This window comes from Dermochelys coriacea, chromosome 2, assembly GCF_009764565.3.
Source record: "Dermochelys coriacea isolate rDerCor1 chromosome 2, rDerCor1.pri.v4, whole genome shotgun sequence".
NCBI classification, from domain to species: domain Eukaryota; kingdom Metazoa; phylum Chordata; order Testudines; family Dermochelyidae; genus Dermochelys; species Dermochelys coriacea.
This window is the reverse complement of record NC_050069.1, coordinates 49,208,585-49,230,165: the sequence shown is the minus strand read 5'-3', so window position 1 is coordinate 49,230,165 and position 21,581 is coordinate 49,208,585. Positions and strand designations below refer to the sequence as shown.

General features: G+C 42.8%; 1 protein-coding gene across 1 annotated transcript in view; it reads right to left on the bottom strand.

Annotated features, from left to right (window-relative positions):
- CNGB3 (cyclic nucleotide gated channel subunit beta 3) overlaps positions 1-21,213 on the bottom strand; it is a 139,763-nt gene extending 118,550 nt beyond the window's left edge. Inside the window, exons 1-2 of the mRNA XM_043507642.1 lie at positions 21,094-21,213; positions 15,663-15,738 (exon numbers count right to left, since the gene is read on the bottom strand). Of these exons, the coding sequence (XP_043363577.1) occupies positions 15,663-15,738; positions 21,094-21,213 (196 nt within the window). The remainder of the gene's footprint in view (positions 1-15,662; positions 15,739-21,093) is intronic.
- Positions 21,214-21,581: the final 368 nt, after the last annotated feature.

The window sequence follows — 21,581 nt, the reverse complement described above, 5'->3', positions numbered from 1 at the left end:
TGTTTAGAATTTTTGCATCTGGACACGAGCCCAAGTATTTCCAGAACAAGTGAACTTATGACATTAGGATATAATGTCTATACTGTACTCCAGTGCAAGGGTTGTGTCTTGCACTATTAAAGGTGCTGTCATTAGGACAAGCTGTTAAACCAAGGTTCTTTCTGCTTATGTCTTGTGGAAATTCCAGACAGATACTAATAATCCCATGATACTTCTTGCAAGAAGGTAGAAATAACCCTAGTAACCGAGTCACATTTCTCCTTCCAATAAAACTTAACAAAACCAGCTGCCAGATAAGCAATATGTTCATCCCTTTCCCAGTCCTCAGTGCTCAAGGTGGGCCAGCACTGAGTGCACTAGACTCTCTGTATTCCCTATTCTCTATCGGTACGGTTGCCAGGCGTCCGGTTTTTGACTGGAACGCTCAGTCGAAAAGAGACCCTGGCGGCTTCGGTCAGCACCACTGACTGGGCCATTAAAAGTCTGGTTGGCTTGGGGCTGGCAGGCTCCGTACCTGGCTCTGTGTGGCTCCCTGGAAACAGTGACATGTCCTCTGCTCCTAGGCAGTGGGATGGCCACGGAGTCTCCTTGAGCTGCCCGAGGTGATAGTTGCCCAAAGCCTGCTCCCCAAAACCCCTTCTGCACCACTGCCCCAGCCCTAAGCTCCCTCCTGCACCCAAACTCCTTCCCAGAACCTGCACCCTCTCCTGCCCCAAGCTCTCTTCTGCACCCAAACTTCTTCCTGGAGTCCACGCCATGAACTCCCTCCTGTGCCCCAACCCCCGCCCCAGCTCGCAACCCCTTCCTGCACTTCCTCAGACCCAACCCCACCTGCACCCCCAACCGGACCCCTTACCCTCCCACACACACTCTAACCCCCTGCCCCAGCCCAGAGCTCCCTCCTGCACCCTGAACGCCTCATTTCTGGCCCCATCCTGGAGCCCGCATTCCCAGTCCCCAGCCCGTACCTCCTCCCACATCCCAACCCCTTGCCTCAGCCCAGAGGTGTGCAATTAGTAAGTTGGCAACCCTATCTATTGGCCACGCAAAAAGGGCTTCATTAGAGCTGACATGCTCTCACTTACAGTAGGGGCCAGATAAATCTGTGACTGCCCCAGAATACAGGAAGCATAAAGGTGTTTTAAAAGTAAGCTCAGGAATGGAAGAACTCAGAATCAGACCCTTAATGTCCCTGGCTGAGTGTCAGCTGTTGCTGAGTGGGTTAATAGACGCAGCATTTGTAGGGCTCCGTGTTTGTCGCAGAGGTCGCAGAAGTCACAGATTTTCCGCAACCTCCATGACTTCTGCAGCGGTCAGTGTGGCTGATCCCAGGGCTGCCCAAGCAGCTGGCTCTGGGGCCAGCTGTTCAGGTGGGTCAGCCACATTGGCTGCTGCTGGAGCCGCTTTGCAGCCAGCTGCTCAGGTGGCCCCACAGCCAGTCACAGTAGCTGTTGCTGGAGTAGTCCCAGGGCCAACCACACTGGCCACTGCTCGGGCCACTGGCCCCAGGGACTTCCCAAACAGTGACTGGTGCAGCTGGCCCTGGGGACCACTGAACAGTGGTCCCGGCGTGGCCAGAGCAGCTGCTGCTCAGCAGCCCCTGGCAGCTGGTGCCAATGGCCTTTCCCCTCCCCAGCAGCAGTCCCCGAGATGCCCTCCCCAACAGTGGTCCCCAGGGGTAGCCCCCCCACCAATGCTCCCCCCCCAAGATTTTGTCAGGGGTATTTATAAGTCATGGCTAGGTCTCAGGACATGAATTTTTGTTTATCGCCCGTTTATTGTCCATGACTTTTACTAAAAATACCCATCACTAAATTGTAGCCTTAGTCATTTGCCTCCAAATGTCACTGTACTGCTAATAACTGACATCATTCCATAAAGACCTATGAAACACTGTGGGTGTGAAAGGTATAATATTAAAACCAAACCCTACCCTATGTTTGTGTATCTAAGTTGCACACCTGGCAGGATGGAGCTGGAAGTCTAAATTGAGTGCTATGGTCCCTCTGGAACCATGGCAGGTTCCAGAGGGAAGGGTGTTTAGAAAGGATCTGATATAAGGTCTCTGAACTGCATAGGCCCTGAGCCCTATATTACACAATGCGGGAGTATGCCTCAATGACTAGCATAGCATGGTGCTTTTTCTACCTCTGGCATGGATTAAGAGTCTGGCTTCCTGCCAGGGTCCCAGGGCAGGCCTGGGAGCATAGAGAGGGCATTGCCCTCATACCCACCCTCTGGTGGGTCATGATGCCCAGGTCAAGCCTGCACTGGAGTGGCCCGGCCTAGTAGGTCAGGGAGTGCTTCCTCTCTGGTTGATTAGTTTAATAAAGGTGTGGCCTCTGCCTTCAACCATGTTCTGGAGTGTGTATCTCATTGATTTCATGGTTAATGATCCTGCATCATCTTCTGCTAGCTAAATAAATAGGCACACATGGAGCCAAATTCTCTCCCCATTCACACCAGTGTAATCCCATTGACTTCCATGAAGTTACTTGTTTAACGAGCACAAAATTTGGCCCTTAAAATATGCAGATTTTTCTTTCAGGCTGGAAAGAAAATATTGCTGCTTTTTAAACCTCTCATACCTAGCAATGGTGTCTTTAGGCATGAGCCATGATGTAGGGGCTTAGTGGGGAAGTTTGGTCTCCCTCTACCTATTCTGTGGCAAGTGGTCTCCAGGGCTCTCAGACTGACTCTTCTTATGAATGACAAATTCAAACAAAAAAATTATAAAGGAAAATATTTATTGTTCACCCCAATACTTGAGTATAATTCCTCCCAACCCCAAACAAAAAAACCAAACAGCTTCATAGAAATAACTAGAAAAAAGGTGGAATGTAGCCAAGAAGTTTACATGACAGACCATGAATTGCAATATATTCTTGAATTTAGGTCTCTTAGATAACTTACTGACTGCTTTTATCTAAGGGAAATAATTATTAACTTCCAATCTGTGTTAAATAAGCTGAGTAAGGCTCCCTGACACAGGGCCATCTACTATTTGCTACCCACATAGGAAGTGGTTTTATTAGTAAGCATTTGGCCAAAGTGCAGCTGCAGATTCCATGATGATAATGGCATTTATTTGTTCTCTTACCCGATTTTTACTCCTCCAGTGGAGATGATGCTCACCAACTGCTGCAGGAACCAGCTAGAACAGCCAAAAGATCTCCCCCCATAAGTGTAGCATGATAAGCTTGTTTGATACTACCCTGCTCCTCTTTCACACATTTTCCAAAAACATTTTTTATCTGACTCTACATTTCACTGCTTTGGAAAGTAAAGGAATGTCTACTTTGCCAGCCTTTCCCTTCCCTTGATTTTTTTTTCTGGTCACTTTTGCAATATTGCCAAACACCAGGGTTCAAAAATCATGTCTTAAAAATCGTGAGTTTTAAAAATGATACATTATAGGTTCTTTTTATTTGCTTTCTGTTTTATGAGCCTTCAGGATTCAAATTTTCCAGGTTTTTTCCTCTGCCACCAAAAGGGCTAAAAATGTAGGGTTTTTTTTTTAAATGAAAGCTAAAATCTCACATAATGACCTGACTCCAGGAGCTGGGGCTTAAATAGAAGCACAAAATATTGTGAGACTAGTCATAAAATTAAAAGTTGGCAATGCTTTGTCTTTAGTTTAAACTTTTCAGGTAAGGACTATTGTTACCTCTGCATAGTACCTAGCACACTAGGGCCCTGTTCCTCTTTGGAGCTCTTAGGCACTACTATAATACTATCAATAATAAGTCCTGCTCAGTGTTCTGGTCTAAGTCCTGTTCTCAGTTGTGGTTTCAGACATAGGCAAACTCTTTGGGCACCATGTTGTAAGGGGAATCATTGCTATGACAACCACTTCCCCTCTTTTCTTAGGTATTCACTCCTAAATACAGACAATGCCTGGCAAATGGGGAGTGCGCCATCAAATGGTACTGCCCCGAGGGGGGCATAGTTGTCTCACTCGAAGGCCTGGTCCCAGGCAATGAGAACAGGTTGAGTAGGATCTTGGGCCACCGGCCCTAAAAATCTTTGCACTAACTGGGTGCTCTGAGGGTAGAAGGAAAAGGGGGAGGGGCTGGGCCAAGCGGGCCATGAATATTATTGTAAGGGGACTGTTGCCTCCTTACTAACATTCAGTGGAGGTGTTTTGGTTGGCTAGTTCCCAGAACTAAAAGGATGAAGGGTCGATGGGGAATCAGGGCCCTGAGACTGATAGTCCCCAGGAACAATGGGGAGAGACCAATGTCAGCCTGAATGACAGGGCGGGCAGGCTAATCAGAGAGTCAGGAGGCCAGGGAGGTCCCATCCTCTGTGTGAACTAGATTTGTCTGGGTCAGACAGAGTGGGGCCGAGCTAAGGAGAAAGCAGGGGCCCAAGCTAAGCTGGGGACCAGAGCTGTGCCAGATCCAGAGGGACCAGAAAAGCAGCCCAGAGAGAGCAGACCCTGTCCTGGGAGTAGAGCTGCAGCCCCAGAGCCAGAGGCACAGCCCAGAGAGAGCAGACTTGCCCTGGGAGCAGAGCTGCAACAACCAGAGCCCGAGGGACCAAAGAAGGAGCTGGAGGCAGCAGCAGCAGCAGCGCAGAGACCGAGTGGTGCAGCTGGGGCTGGAGCAGTCCGGAGCTGGGTGCAGTGAGCAGATGGGGAGACCAAGGGGGACCCTGGGCAGCAGGCCCAGCACAGGGAGACGCTTCAGCCAAGACACTCTGCAGGCCAGGCTTGGATCGTAACCCTGACAGGGCGGGGGCAACACTGGGCAGAAGGGTCCTACCACTTAGAGCCTGAGAGCGTGTGGCCACCACCAGAGCAAGTGTCCAACCCACAGCATCCCTGCAGCACAGCCAGGGCCTGAGAAGAAGGCCTGGGACTTACAAGGAACAGACTGTGAACTGCCCGGACATTCCAGAGACACTGTTTGTGATGTTCCCTGCTGCAGAGCGGGTTGATGTGTTTCCTTTAACCTTTCCCATTTTTCCTTATTCGTTTTAAAATTAATTGTTGATAAATAACTTGCATTTGCTTTAACTTGTATGAAATGGTCAGTGGGCCAGAGAAGTGCCCATTGCAAAGAGAGTACCCCAGAGTGGGGACACCCTAGCCCCTGTCCTAGGTGACCACAGCAGGGTTGGGGGTCGAGCCCCCCAGGAATCCTGGGCCCAGCCTTGTTGGTGTTACGAGGACTCTGCCAGACAGGAGAGTGGAAGAGGAGTCCTCAAGGGCAGGGAGGCCACTGGGTAAAGGAAGTGGGAGTGAGGACTCAGATCCTTTCACTAGCCCACTTCACCGGGGTAGTGCAGAAGCCAGGAAAGTTCCCCACTGGAGCAGGACTATTCCCCTGCTTACATTATCATGCTCATTTCATCCCCAAAGCACAGAAGGAGGTAGAAGCACCAGGAATTTGAGTTATAAGTAGGAAAAAAGGTCCAGATTTGCAAAAGTGCTGAGGTGTGGCTCCTCTCAGCCTTTCAGTGCCTATCCCTTAGGCACCCAGCTGCCTAGTGGAATCCTCAACTCAAACCTAGGTGCTCAGGTTCCCTATACCATGCATGGGGAGAATTAAGTGCCTAAGCAAAGGATCGTCGGAAGCCAGCAAGTTGAGCAGTGGGCGGCCTAAGCTAGCCAGGAGTGAAATGATGAGGAGAGGGTGGCGAGATCAGGGGTTTAGGTGCTAAGCAGCTGACCTGGTATGCCTGGCTGATGAGTAAGAGATAGGCACTGCCTCCCTCCCACTTTGATCCCACTCAGGATTCTCAGCCATGAACCTTCTTGTGGAGTTAGGCACCTAAGCCAGATCAGCCACTTAGATAGCCTGTGTCCTAGCAGCTGAAACAGGCTCATGCTCAGTACCTCTCTCTTGCTCACCTAATGCTTCTCTGTGCCCCAGGCTGTATTTTGTGCTGGTGTGGTGTTGCCCCCTCCGCCTGCTCCCACCCCTCCTACCACAGGATCTGATGGGTACCTACGAACAGCCATACTGGGTCAGACTAATGGTCCAGCTAGTCCGTATCCTGGCTTCCGACAGTGGCCAATGCCACGTGCTTCAGAGGGAATGAACAGAACAGGCAATCATTGAGTGATCCTCTGTCATCCACTCCCAGCTTCTGGCAAACAGAGGCTAGGGACACACAGAGCATGGGGATGCATCCCTGATCATCTTGGTAAATAGCCATTGATGGACCTATCCTGGATGGGTATCAGGTGTTAGGGTGCTCAGAACATGGCTACAGGATTGAGCCTGGCTGGGGAGATAAGCGTTCTGCTGCCTGGTCTGAGACTCTAACTTCAGGGAGTCTGGGGCTCGAGCTCAGGCTCATTAGCAGTAGGACAGAATCAAAGCTTCAGTGGCTGTGCAAATGCTGACTGGCAGAAATTTAGGCACCTACCATTGTGGGTAGCAGCTGGTTCTGAAAACGTCAGTGATGCCTACAGTGGTGGGAAGAGGCAGACAGGCATGTGAATGCCTTTAAGGATCTGGGTCAAAGCGTCTGGATTTTTTTTAAATAGGCAAAAAATGCTTCTCCCTACCTTTGCAGTCAGATAACCAAGGAACAGCTAATTTTTTTCTACTTTCAAAAACAAACAAACAAACAAACAAACAAACAACAGTCCAACAATTAGACTGTAAGCTCTTCAGAGCATGGACTGTCTTCCTATCTTTTTGTACAGCACTTAGCACCTTGAGGCCTCAATCCTGATTGCGGGCCTTTGGGCACCACTGCAACACAAATAATAAATAATAATTCTGAGAAACTTCAGCCTGATGGGTAATGTTTTTGAGACAATTATGTGACTAAAAGCAGGGCATTAGAATGGAAGTCAGATTGGGTCAGTTAGGCACATCCCTGGGATGGATGGATTCTGCCTCAGGAAGTACAGTCCCTCTTGCAGGTTCCCAGTGCTCAGAAGGCCCCACGCTCTAGAATGGTGCAACCTTTTCCCCATGTATGCCCAGCCAGTTCCATGCACAGTACAGGCAAGATTGGAGCTAAGATCTTCCTTGTCCTTTCTCCCACCCTTTGGAATGGTGGATTCCAAGGGAGGTGTGGACACTCAGAGGATCAATTCTGCCTGATTTACAGTTATTCCTGGTCCTTTGTGAAAGAACACAGTTGCACAGTTAAACCCATATGGTCATAGGGCGACATTTCATTTTGAATCAGCTGTATGTTACATTTAACTGGCTAATTCTAAAATGTCAATATGCCTGCTTATATTTTTTTCTTTGGTGGGGGAGAAAAAGCTGCATCACAAAAAACAAGTACAGTAGGTGCTCCATGTTCATTATAAATGTACAAAAATGTGTTTTGCCATCATACTGCTACAGACTTTTTTTTAAATGAGCATTTTTAATCAACTTTATCCTTACGCCTAAGAAATCGCTTCACCCCGAAGGACATCTTACTTTATATACTAAACTCATGAAGTCTGCTATTACCAAATTTCTAAACTTTATTACTCACATTAATGTTGACAGTTTTTACTTATGAACATTTGTTCTCTTCCAAACCCTCAGTATAAGAAATCTAATTGGACTGAACGGTCTCTCAACAATTGAGGGAAACATAGAAAAGAATGAGTAACAGGGAAAAAGTCCCATACAAAATAAGATGCAAAGATATTTTGAATAGTTCCTTCTTTGTTGAATAAAACATAGTTTTAATGGTTGCCTGGAAAACTAGTGTAGATTTGTACCTGATAGTAAAGGATAAATCTGTTTTTAGTTCCTAGAAAGATTAAAATGTTGGCCAACTTAACTATGCATGGTAACACTTTAAAAGAACAGTTTAAAGTGGAAACTAAATTGCATTAAGATCAGAGCCTAGCTGCCAGAGGTTGAGTATCAGCAGATTGGGCAAACTGCTTTCTAAACAACAACATTTCCTTTAAACTATAATTCAGAACACTCAAAGACAGAGAATGTTTAGCATTCCCACTTTGTACTAACTGCAGCATATTATGCCTAAATAAGATTTTAAAAATTTTGCCCTGGTATATGACATATAAAGGAGGTTCATAGCAGAGAGGGAGGAAGAGTGATCTTGTGGTTAGGTACTAGAGTGGGACTCAGGAGATCTGAGTTCAATTTCCTTCTTTGCCATGGACTTCCTGTGTGATCTTAGGCAGGTCACTTGATTGCTTTGTGTCTCAGTTTATGTACCTCACTTGGGTCATGTGAGGATAAATCCATAAATTCTTGGTAGATGTTTAGATAGTTTTATGACCCCCCATATCAATATTATCTAGATACTTTTAGTAAGTTTGAGGAGGAGGGAGCTAGCTATTAGGATTCTTTCAGAATGTTTCTTTCTTAGTATGGTAACCTACACACTTGTATGACTTCCCTGGAGAAGAAGTTTGATTCTATGAATGTTTGAACAAATAACCTAAGTGAAGAAGGCAGGTGGAGAAATTAATGTGGCTGAAGTGGAACAATCAGCAAATCAGACAGTCTTAAATGAAGATACAAATTCAGTCTTCATCCTTAGCAGCTATCACTGCTCAGAGCAGTGTTCCAATTAAAAATCAAGTCTGGTTCCATAATGTACACACACAAAAACAGGAATCGACTCTGAAGAGAGAAGGTTTATTTTCTTAGCATTTAGCTTGCCACTGAGGTGAAAAAGGAGAGAGAAATTAAACATTTCATAGCAGCAGGAGTGAAAGCTAGATTAAACATAGTCAAGCTCCAGGTAATCTTTAATGATAAAACATACATTTTATGAGACCAAAAAGCTGCATTTTAACTGCTGGAAAAATTCAGTGAAGAGTGTAAAGGAAAAGAGGATCAGGAATTAGAATGATATTTAAAAGGCTCTGAGACCTCATTCGCTGATCTGTATTACATTAGCACTAAAATACTATACTTTCTAAGTATTCCTTAGAACATCAGCTATATTTTTTAAACTCCTGGACTTTGATATTCTTTGGGGATGCATTTTTCGGCTGCACCCAAATGAATTAGGAGGAGCTAAGTCCATTGTCAAAAATGTCTAAGTCACTTCAGAGCCAAGTCCCATTGGATGCTAATGGGATGTAAGCTCTTAGGTGACTTAGGAACATAAGTCCCATTTCAAAAGCATCTAAGTCACTTAGGTGCTTTTTAAAATTTTATGTTGGGATTTGTGAGCAGAAAGTCTGACTAAAACAAAGGTAAATCCTTTCTGTGCAAACACTAGTTGTTCTTCCCTTTCTTTTCCCTTTCAGAGAAGTGTAAGTGCTTTGTGAAAAGCAAGATTCTCTTTTGAAACTAATTGGTTGTTGCTCGGAAAACATCAAATTACTATAGTGACGGTAAGGTTCATAGATAGGAGAATGGATCTTTATTTTGGAGAAAGAAGTAAAAGAGTCAAGGATGGTGTTCAGAGCAGGGAAGAGGGGAATGAGCATAGATGAGAAACCACAGACCTAGATGGACTGGTTGGAAGGGTGGGGAGAAGGAGATGGAGTGATGTTGGAGACAAGGTGATAGTCAGAGTCTGAGAACTCAGCAATATAAAGATAGAAGGGAGCAGTTCTCAGTGAAGAAAAGATCAAGTGAGTGGTCACTTTGATGAATGGGAGAATTGATCCAAGGCTGAAGGACAAGTAAGGAGGCAAAGGCTGAAGGCAAAGGCTAATGGGTAGGTGGAATGTCATCATGGAAGCTGAGGTCACCAAAGATGAAGGTGTAAGATTGTGCTGAGGGAGGTATGGAGCGTCATGAGTCAAAATCAAAGAAAGTTGAGAGGACAGAATCAGGTGGATGGTGGATAACAACATGGGGTGGGGAGAAGACAGGAACTGGGTGGAGTGTTGTTCAAAAATGGAGAAGTGAGGAGGAGCTGGAAAGAGAAGGGAAGGAGAAGCCCAATGCCTCCATGGTTTTCCTTTAGTAACTATTTGTGGTGGGCATGTGTAAGAAGCACATAATGAACAACAGCTGGGTAGACAGTGTTAGAGATAGGGATCCAAGTTTCAGTGAGTGCCAGGAGATGGAAGGAGCAAGAGATGATGGTATTGGGTTTATCAAAGGTAAATAAGACTAACCTGATTTTTTTTATAAGAACCGTTGTTGTTTTTAGACAGAGGAAATGCAATACATCTAATCGTTCTGGACTTCAGTAAAGCATATGGGAAATCATTAGTTAAACTGAAGATGGGGATTAGTGCAAGAATTGAAAGGTGGATAAAGAGCTAGCTAAAGGGGAGATGGCATCACTTGGGCTTCTCCTTTCCCTCTCTTTCCAGCTCCTCCTCACTTCTCCATTTTTGAACAACACTCCACCCAGTTCCTGTCTTCTCCCCACCCCATGCTGTTATCCACCATCCACCTGATTCTGCCCTCTCAACTTTCTTTGATTTTGACTCATGACGCTCCATACTGCACTCAGCACAATCTTACACCTTCATCTTTGGTGACCTCAGCTTTCATGATGACATTCCACCTACCCATTAGCCTTTGCCTTCAGCCTTTGCCTCCTTACTTGTCCTTCAGCCTTGGATCAATTCTCCTGTGAGGAAAATCATCAGATTGAAGTGGATTTCCTCATGGATTGGATCTTATTTTAAAATTTTCTTTAATGACTTTGACACAAAATGGAGGAGTGTATTAATGAAATTTGCTGATGACATGAAGTTTCATCAGTGGAGGCATCATCAATACAGAGGAGAACTGGAATATTACACAGGAAGAAGTGCATGCCCAACAGGACAGTAGTAATAGAAATATGTAAGGTCATGCACGTGTAACAAAATTTTTTCCCCATAAGTATGGGGCTCATCAGCAGAAAACAACAGAGGAGGATAAAGACTGCATGCATTAGCTGATCACAGGATGACTATAAGCCACCAATGTAATGCATCCATAAAAGAACCTTACTTAGAATCGCATAGGTATCAGGTGAGATATCAGGCATGGTATTTCCAGTGGAGATAGGGACGTAGTAATGCCACTGTACAGGGTTGTGGTAAGATCTCATCTGGAATACTATATACAATTCTAGTCACCCATGTTCAAGAAAGATAAATTCACACTGGAACAGGTACAGAGAAGAGCTACTAGGATGATCAGGGGAATGGAAGAGTCCATCTTACAAGAGGATACTAAAATAGCTTGGCATGTTTAGCCTAGCAAAATAAAGCATAAGAGGGGTGTCATAAAAATAAAGGGAAGGGTAAACACCTTTAAAGTCCCTCCTGACCAGAGGAAAAACCCTTTCACCTGCAAAGGGTTAAGAAGCTAGGATAACCTCGCTGGCACTTGACCAAAATGACCAATGAGGAGACAAGATATTTTCAAAGCTGGAGCCGGAGGGGTGGTGGTGGTGGGAACAAACGGTCTGTGAGATACTTTTGCCGGGAACAGAACAGGATGAAGTCTTAGAATTTAGTAAGTAATCTAGCTAGATGTGCATTAGATTATGATTTCTTTAAATGGCTGAGAAAATTAAGCTGTGCTGAATAGAATGGATATTTCTGTCTTTGTGTCTTTTTGTAACTTAAGGTTTTGCCTAGAGGGATTCTCTATGTTTTGAATCTAATTACCTTGTAAGGTATTTACCATCCTGATTTTACAGAGGTGATTCTTTTTGCCTTTTCTTATATTAAAATTCTTCTTGTAAGAAATTGAATGCTTTTTTCATTGTTCTTAAGATCCAAGGGTTTGGATCGGTGGTCACCTATGCAAATTGGTGAGGATTTTTATCAAGTCTTTCCCAGGCAGAGGTTGCAAGGTTTTGGTGAGGATTTTGGGGGGAAAGACGTTTCCAAACAACGCTTTCTCAAAAATTAACCTGCTAAGACGTTTGGTGGTGGCAGTGGAAATCCAAGGGCAAAAGGTAAAATAGTTTGTACCTTGGGGAAGTTTTAACCTAATCTGGTAAAAGTAAGCTTAAGAGGTTTTTGTGCAGGTCCCCACATCTGTACCCTAGAGTTCAGAGTGGGGAAGGAACCTTGACAAGGGGATATGCTGCTCTCTGTGAATACATCAGAGGAGAGTAAAGACCAGGGAGGGAGAAGAGCTATTAAAGCTAAAGAACAACGTTGGCAGAAAGAACTGGCCACGAATAAATTTAGGCTGGAAATTAGAAGGTTCCTAGCCAGGGTTGGATTTAGGGGCAGGTGACCCAGGCGATTGACCGCGCTGCTGGGTTTGGGCTGCTGTTTTTGTTGTTAGTGACAAAAGGAAAAATACAATGTCTGAAGTAAAATGTTTCAGGAATCCCATATGTGGATTCATTTTTCACTAATCTCCTAGAATGTTCTGGACCTTTGTAGAATCTCATGGAACCATCCAGACTTTCAGAGAACCACATTTTCCTTGAACCTTCTAGAATGTTATCAGCCATGCCCTCACTGGCATGTAAGGAGCAGGGTGTCACCAGTCAGTCAATGAGATATCAGAACAAAGTGAAGTGAAGTGAGAGCCCAGCTGCGATATTGTGAATCTTGTTTTACTGTGTAATTGTGAAAGTGTTCTTGTGTTTTAAGACTTGAAGAGTTCAAGTAGTGACTAATACAGGACAAATGCAATACAAATAAGATATTCAAAAGTTTAACAAATGGGGCCAGGGGAGTCCCAAAGACACTCCTCACCTTGGGTGCCATTTGGTTTAGGGACAGCCCTGTTCCTAGCCATCAGAAGAGTGAGATTCTGGAACAGCCTGGCAATAGGAGTAGTGGAGGCAAACAACTTAACTAGTTTTAAGATGGAGACTACATTTATTAATGGGATTATGTGATCGGGTAGCCTACAAAGCAGGGGACTGGACTTGATGACCTATAAGGTCCCTTCCAGTTTTAAGAAGTCATGGATGGAGCTAATGTTTTAAGCTATGGAATGGGCATTCCAATGGGAGGAGAAGGAGGGAAGGTCAGAGTCTGGGAATGGATATGGAGGTGAGAGGGGAGGAAGGTTCAGCAGGATTAAGGTGTTGAAGGAGAAGAGTAGAGATGGAGGTAGGAACAAGACTGGGGCAGAGGTCACTGGAAGAAGAAAGGAAGAAGATGAGTGAGAGGGATACAGATTTGGAGATAGTTTTGTGGGAGACATGGAGAAGAAGCATGGGAGGAGGGAAGAAACTGAAACAGAATCTGAGTGGAGAGAATGACCAGTGGGTAGAGACTAGTCATCAATTATCCTGCAAAACAATAAAAGGTGCTACTGAACAATAGTTCAAAGAACCAGTGAAGCAGCAGTATGGTCAATCAGTTATGGCAGGCAGTAAATATGCAAAGCAACAGCAATATAAATCAATCATACAGAGAATCTGCAATTAGGTGATTTGGAATCAGTTAAGCAGAGATAAACAGATGTAGGGAATCAGTTAAGGAATGAATCAGTTATGGAGCAGATCAGTTATGCAGAGAATTAATTACAAAGCGAGTCAAATAGGAAGAGAATTGGTTATGGATCAAAAATACTGAGAATTAATTACAGATCAAGTGAGTTATATAGAAGATAACCAAAGGGATTAGGGTATGGTAATGGATAGTCAACGAGGAAGCTGAATATACCAGGTGTTCTTGAGTGAAGTGAGTAGCCAAGTACTAATGAAAAAGGTTATAAATATGTATCCTGCCGAGTACCCAGCTGTGCTGGAACACTGCGCTGCCCCAGAAGGCACCAGGAGGCAGGGAGGAGATGGTGGCTGGTCCTGGCTTCAGGAGGATGTGCCAATAGATGCAGGAGAGGTCCATGTGACTTGCCTGCAGCAATGCTGAGTCTCTAGAGCCCAGTCAAATTTGTATTTAAAGACTGTTCAGTTGCATGAAAGGAATGTGGCCAGAGACTTTGCTTGTCTATTTTATTTTGATTGTTACCAGAAATCCTATGTACAAATCAGAAATCCCAGATGCGGTTTTCTCTGCTTAACCTTTAACTTTTAGATCTGTTGAGCTGGGTGTATCCTGGCCCTATCATGGTGCTCATAACTCCCCATGAGTATCTAAATATTCAGTACAGACAACTGTAAAGTGCCAAGCAACTATCTTGTCATTATATGCTTCCAACAGCTGTTCCCAGTGACTATGGACCTATCCCAAACCCTGTTAGAGTTAATAGGAGCCTTTCCATTGACTTCAGTGGGCATTGGATCAGGTCTTATAGCAGTCTACTACTTACAGCAAATGGAGCTACTCCTTTACCTTACGTGGTAGGGGCATATGCTTATGGTACTGATTTGCCCAGGTTTTCTATCTGTGTACAGTCATGAGTTCATGACACACACAAAATCCCTATTTGCTGTACATATCAAAAATGGCACACTAAAGTACCTGTCTGGGGTAAAAATATACATTTGCAAAACTAAAATGTGGCTTGAGGCTGGCTGAAAATTTGTCCTTAAGCATCCTCCAGAACTTTATGGGGTGGGGGGGGAGAGGAGCAGCAGAATGTGAACTCATTGGATGAAGTTATAGTTGCACTGCTGAGCTATAGTAACATGGATAGAATGTATTTTATGTGGTAGTTCCCTTCTATGGTATCCCTTTATTTATTTTTGACAGGGAAATGGTAGCTCAGTATTGTAATGAATAGGGTCTTGCATTAAATTCATCTGCAAAAATAGGATCAGCTTTTGGATGGCAAAAGAGTCATTTGTCTGGATCAATATTTCATTTTTTCATGGGATAGCATCTGTGATTTAATGTTGCTAAAGAGCCACATAACATGTTAGATTTTGTTTTTCAATTGTTGCTTACTGCTACAAACAATGAATGTCAGATTTTGTTTATTAATGTATGGCTTAGTTCTACAGCTATTTCAGAGCAGAATGAGAGCATGGAATGATTCGATTATTTTTTCCTTCAAATTAAAAAAAAATTGTCATGAAAAGAAGGAATTAGTAACACTGTTTAAAATTACACAAAATGCAAATAGGGATTGTGCATGGTTCCATACTCCGTTCTTCCACTGCTCCTCAATCCTTTCTGGCTTTATGCTCCTACCTTCCAGTCCTGGACATCTTTTGAATAGAGTCTGCCAATAATACCAGACTGTGAGGTGGGCCTGTGATATGGATAAATATCCACTATGCACACCACTAACTTGATTTTTGTGTGTGCTCAACACATGATTTGAATTCAGAACGGGAAAGGATATCTACCCATTGTGCCATTAGATTAGATTTTAAATGAAACATGACCATAAGTACATTTAAGGGATATGCAGATCTCCTTCTCAAGTTGAGAAACACAAATGCTTTAAAATGAAGCCACATTGTGCATTAAAGGAATGAGGGTGAAGACAAGGAGAAAGATCTGGAGTGATGAGGTATGATGTGAATCATCACTGTAGAGGTGTTTATTAAATCCATATGAATAGAGGAGATCTAAAGATGGGGCATAAAGGAAGAAAAAGAGGGGGCTAAGAACACAAGGAGATTGGAGAGGAGGAATAGCTGCCAAAATCTGAAAGGCCAGTGAGATAAAAGGAAAGGAAAGAGAGGACAGTGTCAATAAAGAATAGAATTTTGTAATGGATTGTTGCCAGTTGGAGGTCAATGGGAATTGAAGAGGCTTAACCCCTCACAGGAGGAGATCAGCACCTGGCAGTACTGGGCACCCTCTGGGGAAAACACTCGATTTTTCAAAGGAACTTTGATACTCAAATACATGTTGTCTGCTGCTCTATACTATCTGAATATTGTTCAGGTACAGTTCTGGTGCAGGTAAATGGAATGTTACTGACCTTGTTGCTTTGGTTCCTGTTGTGCAGTATTAGCGGTCTCGCCTTTCTGTGCCTCATTTTTGTTTTTATTTTCACCCTTAAGGAAACAAATAGAAGTATTTAAGATGTATTTCAGGAAAAAAATACAGTTGAGGTATAAAAAAAGTGTGAAAATTCATTACTTTTAACTGCATTTGTCTCTTTCAACAATCTTTACTCCTATAACATTTCTTTTCACTGTTGATTTATGCATAGGTATATATCTATATTACACACACACCACCCAAATACTAGAATATATATTTATATGCGTACTTGAAGGTATATATTATAGAAAGAATGGTCAAGTGGTTATGGCCCTACTATAGGACTAGGGAGACCCAGGTTCAATTCAGTACTCTACTAGAGACTTCTTAGCTGAACTTTAGCAAGTCATTTAGGGTATGTCTGCACTAAAATTGTTAGGGGTGAATTTCAGCTAGAGGAGATGTGTTCTAATCAATCTAACATGATAAATATAGATGTGGTGGGGGTGGGGCTAACCACCCCAAGTACTATCCCATCTGAAACTATAGGTGTGTATTTGGGACTGCTTGTGCAGCTGCACTTCTATTTATAGCACAAAGCTCAATCAGAAATTACACCTTCCAGCTCAAGTGTAGACATGTCCACAGTCTGTCTGTGCCTTAGACAAAAATGGGGTAGTACTTCCCTACTTCATGGAGGTGTTGTGAGGATAAATACATTAAAGACTGGTTTCATAGTAGCAGCCGTGTTAGTCTATATTCGCAAAAAGAAAAGGAGTACTTGTGGCACCTTAGAGACTAACAAATTTATTAGAGCATAAGCTTCAATGAAGTGAGCTGTAGCTCATGAAAGCTTATGCTCTAATAAATTTGTTAGTCTCTAAGGTGCCACAAGTACTCCTTTTCTTTTTACATTAAAGACTGTGAGGCATTCAGATATTTTGCAAAAAGAACAGGAGTACTTGTGGCACCTTTGAGACTAACAAATTTATTAGAGCATACATTTCTTTATTTATTAGAGCATATTTATTATGCTCTAATAAATTTGTTAGTCTCTAAGGTGCCACAAGTACTCCTGTTCTTTTTTTGCGGATACAGACTAACATGGCTGCTACTCTGAATCCTGTCAGATATTTTGGTGACAGGGACCATATAAAATAGATTGTATCCTGGGATAAATATATTTAACGCTGAAGTGTTTGTCCAAGAACACAGTTATTATTCAGTTAACAGGAAGTATCTTCATTAACTATGTTGAGCTAGTCTCCTGTGGTACGGAAAGTTGGTGGCTACCCAATGATTCCTACCCTCATCCATTTTTTAAATATGAATCATTTAAATTTCCTTGCAAGACAACACAAACGTTTATCATCCCAGGCACAAAGCTGACTTGTTCACTATTTATCACAGTGACTGATGATGAAAAAATTACTGACATTTTACTTGACCATCAAAAAATACTAAATTTGGACAAACAAGAGAACGGCTATAGGTAAGGGTTTGGGCTTTTTTGGGAGGAGGGAGTTAAGAGGGGGGAGCAAAAAACTAGGCACCACAGGGCATATGAAAATGAAAAGCTTTTGTTTTGTTTTGAAAAAGTTAACTTTTTATATTAATTTTGGGTTTATTTTGAGTTTTTGATGAAAGGTTGGATTGGTTCTTATTTTACTCAAACTGTTTGTTCTTCCCTAACTTTGATCAGAGGAGTTTGATTCTGAGACCTTGGGAAACAAACAAACAAACAAACATGTACAATTGCAATCCTTGAGAATCTGTGCATTCTCAGAATAGTGTGGGTGTTTAGCAGAACCTGGGAATATTTTGTTTGCTTCTCAGTTCCTAAGTTTAGCTATACAGTCTTTTGCTATACAGGTTGTTTATTCTGTTTCAGGCTTTTGCTCATGTGAGCCCCGAATACAGTCATGTTAGTTAATACTTGTCCAATGCTCTGAAGATGAAAAATATTACACAAATATTATTCCCACATTCCATCTTTTACATGGTGTTCCTTTGTAGAGTTTGCTTGTACAATATGCTTTGGTCTTTGATTCATCTATCAGCTTGCAACCTGGATCACTCAATGCATCTTTCCAGGTGGAGTTGGAGGTCCAGGTTGTGGATAGTTCTAAGCAGAAGTGTGGACGCATCAGAAGATACTTGGCATGTGTGTAGGACTGGCTGTGCGTATAGAGTAATTTTAGGTCACTGGTGATAAGGGCTGCGTCACAGGGTGACACTGGCCCTTTAAGAGGGGGTGGGGTCCAGTTCACCTGTGACTCATCAGCTACCTCCCAGGTAGGCTTAAAATAGGATCTGGGCCTGAGAGAAGATGGAGATCTGGAGAGTTAGTTGGCTGAGCGCGTAGATTGGAAGAACAAGGAAAATGGCAATTGAGAGCTGTTGGGGAGAGACAGTCTGTAGAGAGCAGAAAACTTTGCAGGCCCACCCTGGGAAGAGGGAGGAATTGACAACTGGTGGAGGGTCTGACCTGCTGACCTTCCAGAGCTAGGGAGCCAGTGCAGAATAGCTGAAAAGGGCAGGCACAGAGACCAACAGAGGGGTGAGCTAGCTGACCTTCCTAAGCTAGTGAGTCCACGCAGGGTGGCTGAAACGGGCTGAGTCGTTGGACTGTGTTTTGAGCAGAAGAGTCATGAGACTGGACACTCTCAGATGGGTGGCTTGGCAAGTGGAAGGTCCCTGGAACAAGGCTGGAAAGGATTTGGGAATTGAGTGCTGGTGGTCTCATGGGTGGGTGACCTGGAAGTGATGTTCCTGGACAGAGGACTGGAAGACTTCTGTATCTTTTGGTTGCACAGACTACTGTGTGTGTAAATGAATAAACTATGCCCAGAGATGGGCCTTTGTATCAAACAGTGAAAGAGACTGTGCTCTTTTTATGGCTGAACTTTGGGGGAACTGAGGAAGATGCACATGGTGTGTCTTGTTGAAGGAGGGTGCTCCACGTGAGTCCTCTTTATGAGAGGCCATTTAAGTGTGTAGATAGAAAAAATGTATTTATACTAAGAACAGATGTGCCAGTTGTATATGTATAATATGCCAAATTATGAGGAAATGAGCTGGTCACACTCAGTTTCTTATATGAAAAGTGATATATTTATGTGAGTAAATAGAAGAGCAGAAAGTAAAACAAAAAAAAACCACATGGGCAATGTTCAAACTCACACATTTGCTATATACACACCTTCATTTTCTGTAGGTAGTCCTAAGCATAGAAAGGCAGTAACTGGGTGCTTTCCTGCTCAGTACTCCCTATTATGTACAACTAGTTTGCTCACCACCAGCATTTTACAATTTCTCATTACTTTTTTAAAAATAACTCCCTCTTTGTTTGGTGTGGACTCTGGAATTTTCCCTCTAGCTCCTCCTCCCATCAACCACAGAGCAGGGTAAGCTGCCTGCTCTATCTTTAGAGAAATCAGCCTGACCTGTATTGCTGGAAATGGCATCAGCACCTTCTTGCAGTGGAAACCTTCCCCAAGTAAGTATAAGTCAGAAGAAACTTTTCAGACCTGTTTATAAGAAATTTAGTGGCTACCAATATCAGAAATAGAAAAATGAAGGCACCACACAAGGAACCTTGTTTCTCCATTCTTCAGGTCAATTAAAGGTACAGTAGCACTGCTCCTGAAAGCAAAATTAGCTCAGGGTGCAGGATGGGACAAAAAGTAAATTCTACAAGGCCAAACAATTCTTGGGGCAAATCTCAGTCTAAAATACAGGGCATTATTATCCACAGCTGCTGGTAATACATATAACTTAGCATGACCATTGTCCCAGCAGGATACAAAATAATTGAGATATCAGGATGATAGTAAAAAAATGAGGAGGACTTGTGGCACCTTAGAGACTAACAAATTTATTTGGGCATAAGCTTTTGTGGGCTAAAACCCACTTCATCGGATGCATGCAGTGGAAAATAAAGTAGGAAGACATATATATATATATATATATACACACATCGAGAACATGAAAAAATGGGTGTTGCCATACCCGCTATAAAGAGAGTGATCAGTTAAAGTGAGCTATTATCAGCAGGAGAAAAAAAACTTTTGTAGTGATAATCAGGATGGCAGAACATATGCAGAGCTCTCTGAATACATATTTTTAGTATGTTACATCAATTAAGGCCCAGGTTTGTTGTGCATCCCTGAAACAGAAAATTATTCCACTTCTTAACATGCTTGTGTGGATTGGCGGTCAAGATAAAATACAAGTTGGATTGATCAAAATTTGCCACTTACCCAGATGGGTAAAATTTCAAGAACTTTAAATAAATGAACCTTATTTTCTGGATATCCTTCCATCTTTGAACATTCCAATTAGCCTTCATTTTAGTCAAAACTATAAAGTTGTTAGGAGGCCTGCAAGTGCATCCCCTATAGCAGTGTTACCGGAAGGGATGTCATTGGGATGGTTAACACTGGCAGAGGCGATGCTAGCTGATTGGGGGCCCTAATATTCCTCCCCAACACATACTAAAGAAGTTAACAGGGGGCCACCATGGTCTGCTCAGGGCCCTAAGCAATTGCTTAATTCGCTTATGCCTAGTGCTGGCTCTCAACATTGGTCAGGTTGTGACTTTGTGGATGACACTGCACATCCTAGAGTGGTAAATAATACTGTGGTTTGCCAGTGTTTGGTATACTTGGGCAGACATTTTCATTTGTGGGAGAAAATGAGTTACCTGAATAGGATTCTTGATGTTAAACAGTCAGTTAATTAAAGTAATAAGGAAGAATTTCCTTTGCTCCCAAAGCAGCAATTAAGATTAAAGGCACTGGGGGACTGACTGCAAACAATTTGTTTTCCTTTGGTTACCAATATCCCAATGACTTGGTTAGCCATCGAATTGTTGATATTCTGCCCTGTGAAGTTATGAGTTATGGAAGGTTACAGCAAATTCTGGATACTAAAAATCCTCATTTAAAAAAGCCAAGTAAATGAATGCTTTTTGGCCTTAGATAGCTTTGATTTTTTAAATTTCCCATTAATGTACAGTGCACACGTGAGGTAATACTTTAAACCAATATTTATTTTTTAAATGGAACGAAAAGGTAGCTTTTCTATAGATTTCAACTGGAACTATTTTTGTAAGACATAGCCAAATGATATATGAAGAATGTTACTAAGTTACTTTGTCTTTCCTAGACCTTATGTGGTCCAGTAATCATTCAGGATAGGCTCATTTGTAAAGCAACCAAACCAAGGTGAGTGATAGTGTGAAGAAAATATAAGGAAAACAAGGAGCAAACTAAAAGGCACCTGTCATTTAGTACAGATGAGGATATTCAATACAATAAGCTTCTGGGAAAATCTAAGTTTTGGTTATTGCTTCATCTAATTAAATCAGTGATTACCAAGCACAAACATAATACTAAAGATCTGTATAAGATTAAATACTCTACCTGCCCTGTGACTGGCGGCTGTTGGGGTGGTGGGTTAGGAGGGGCCTCTTCATCCTTGGACTTTTCCTCCTCTGGCTTTTGCTTCATTTTGGTGAATCTTGCTTTCAGTTTATTAAACATCTTGCCCACAAGACTGTTTTGAAACCTCTGCTGCTCTTTTACTGTCAACAGGGACAGCCTGTGGCTTTTCTTGCCATTACTGTTCAAGCCAATTAGACATTTAATCAGGGTTTAGTTCTGGTTAATGCCTTGAAGCAACTCCCTACATGGACAGGCTGTTCCAGTGACTGCTTTTCTTGCCATTATTACTTTTGTTTTATATCCTAGAGTAAGTGACCTCCAGTTTAATAGTTAAAAATTATGCAGAGACTAAGTTTCTACATAAATGTATATGGAGAAATAGTGCCCGTCTCCTGGCTGGAGCAAAGCAATATGTTTTATATTACACCTGGAGTATTTAACATGAATTTATAATTTTGCATTTACAG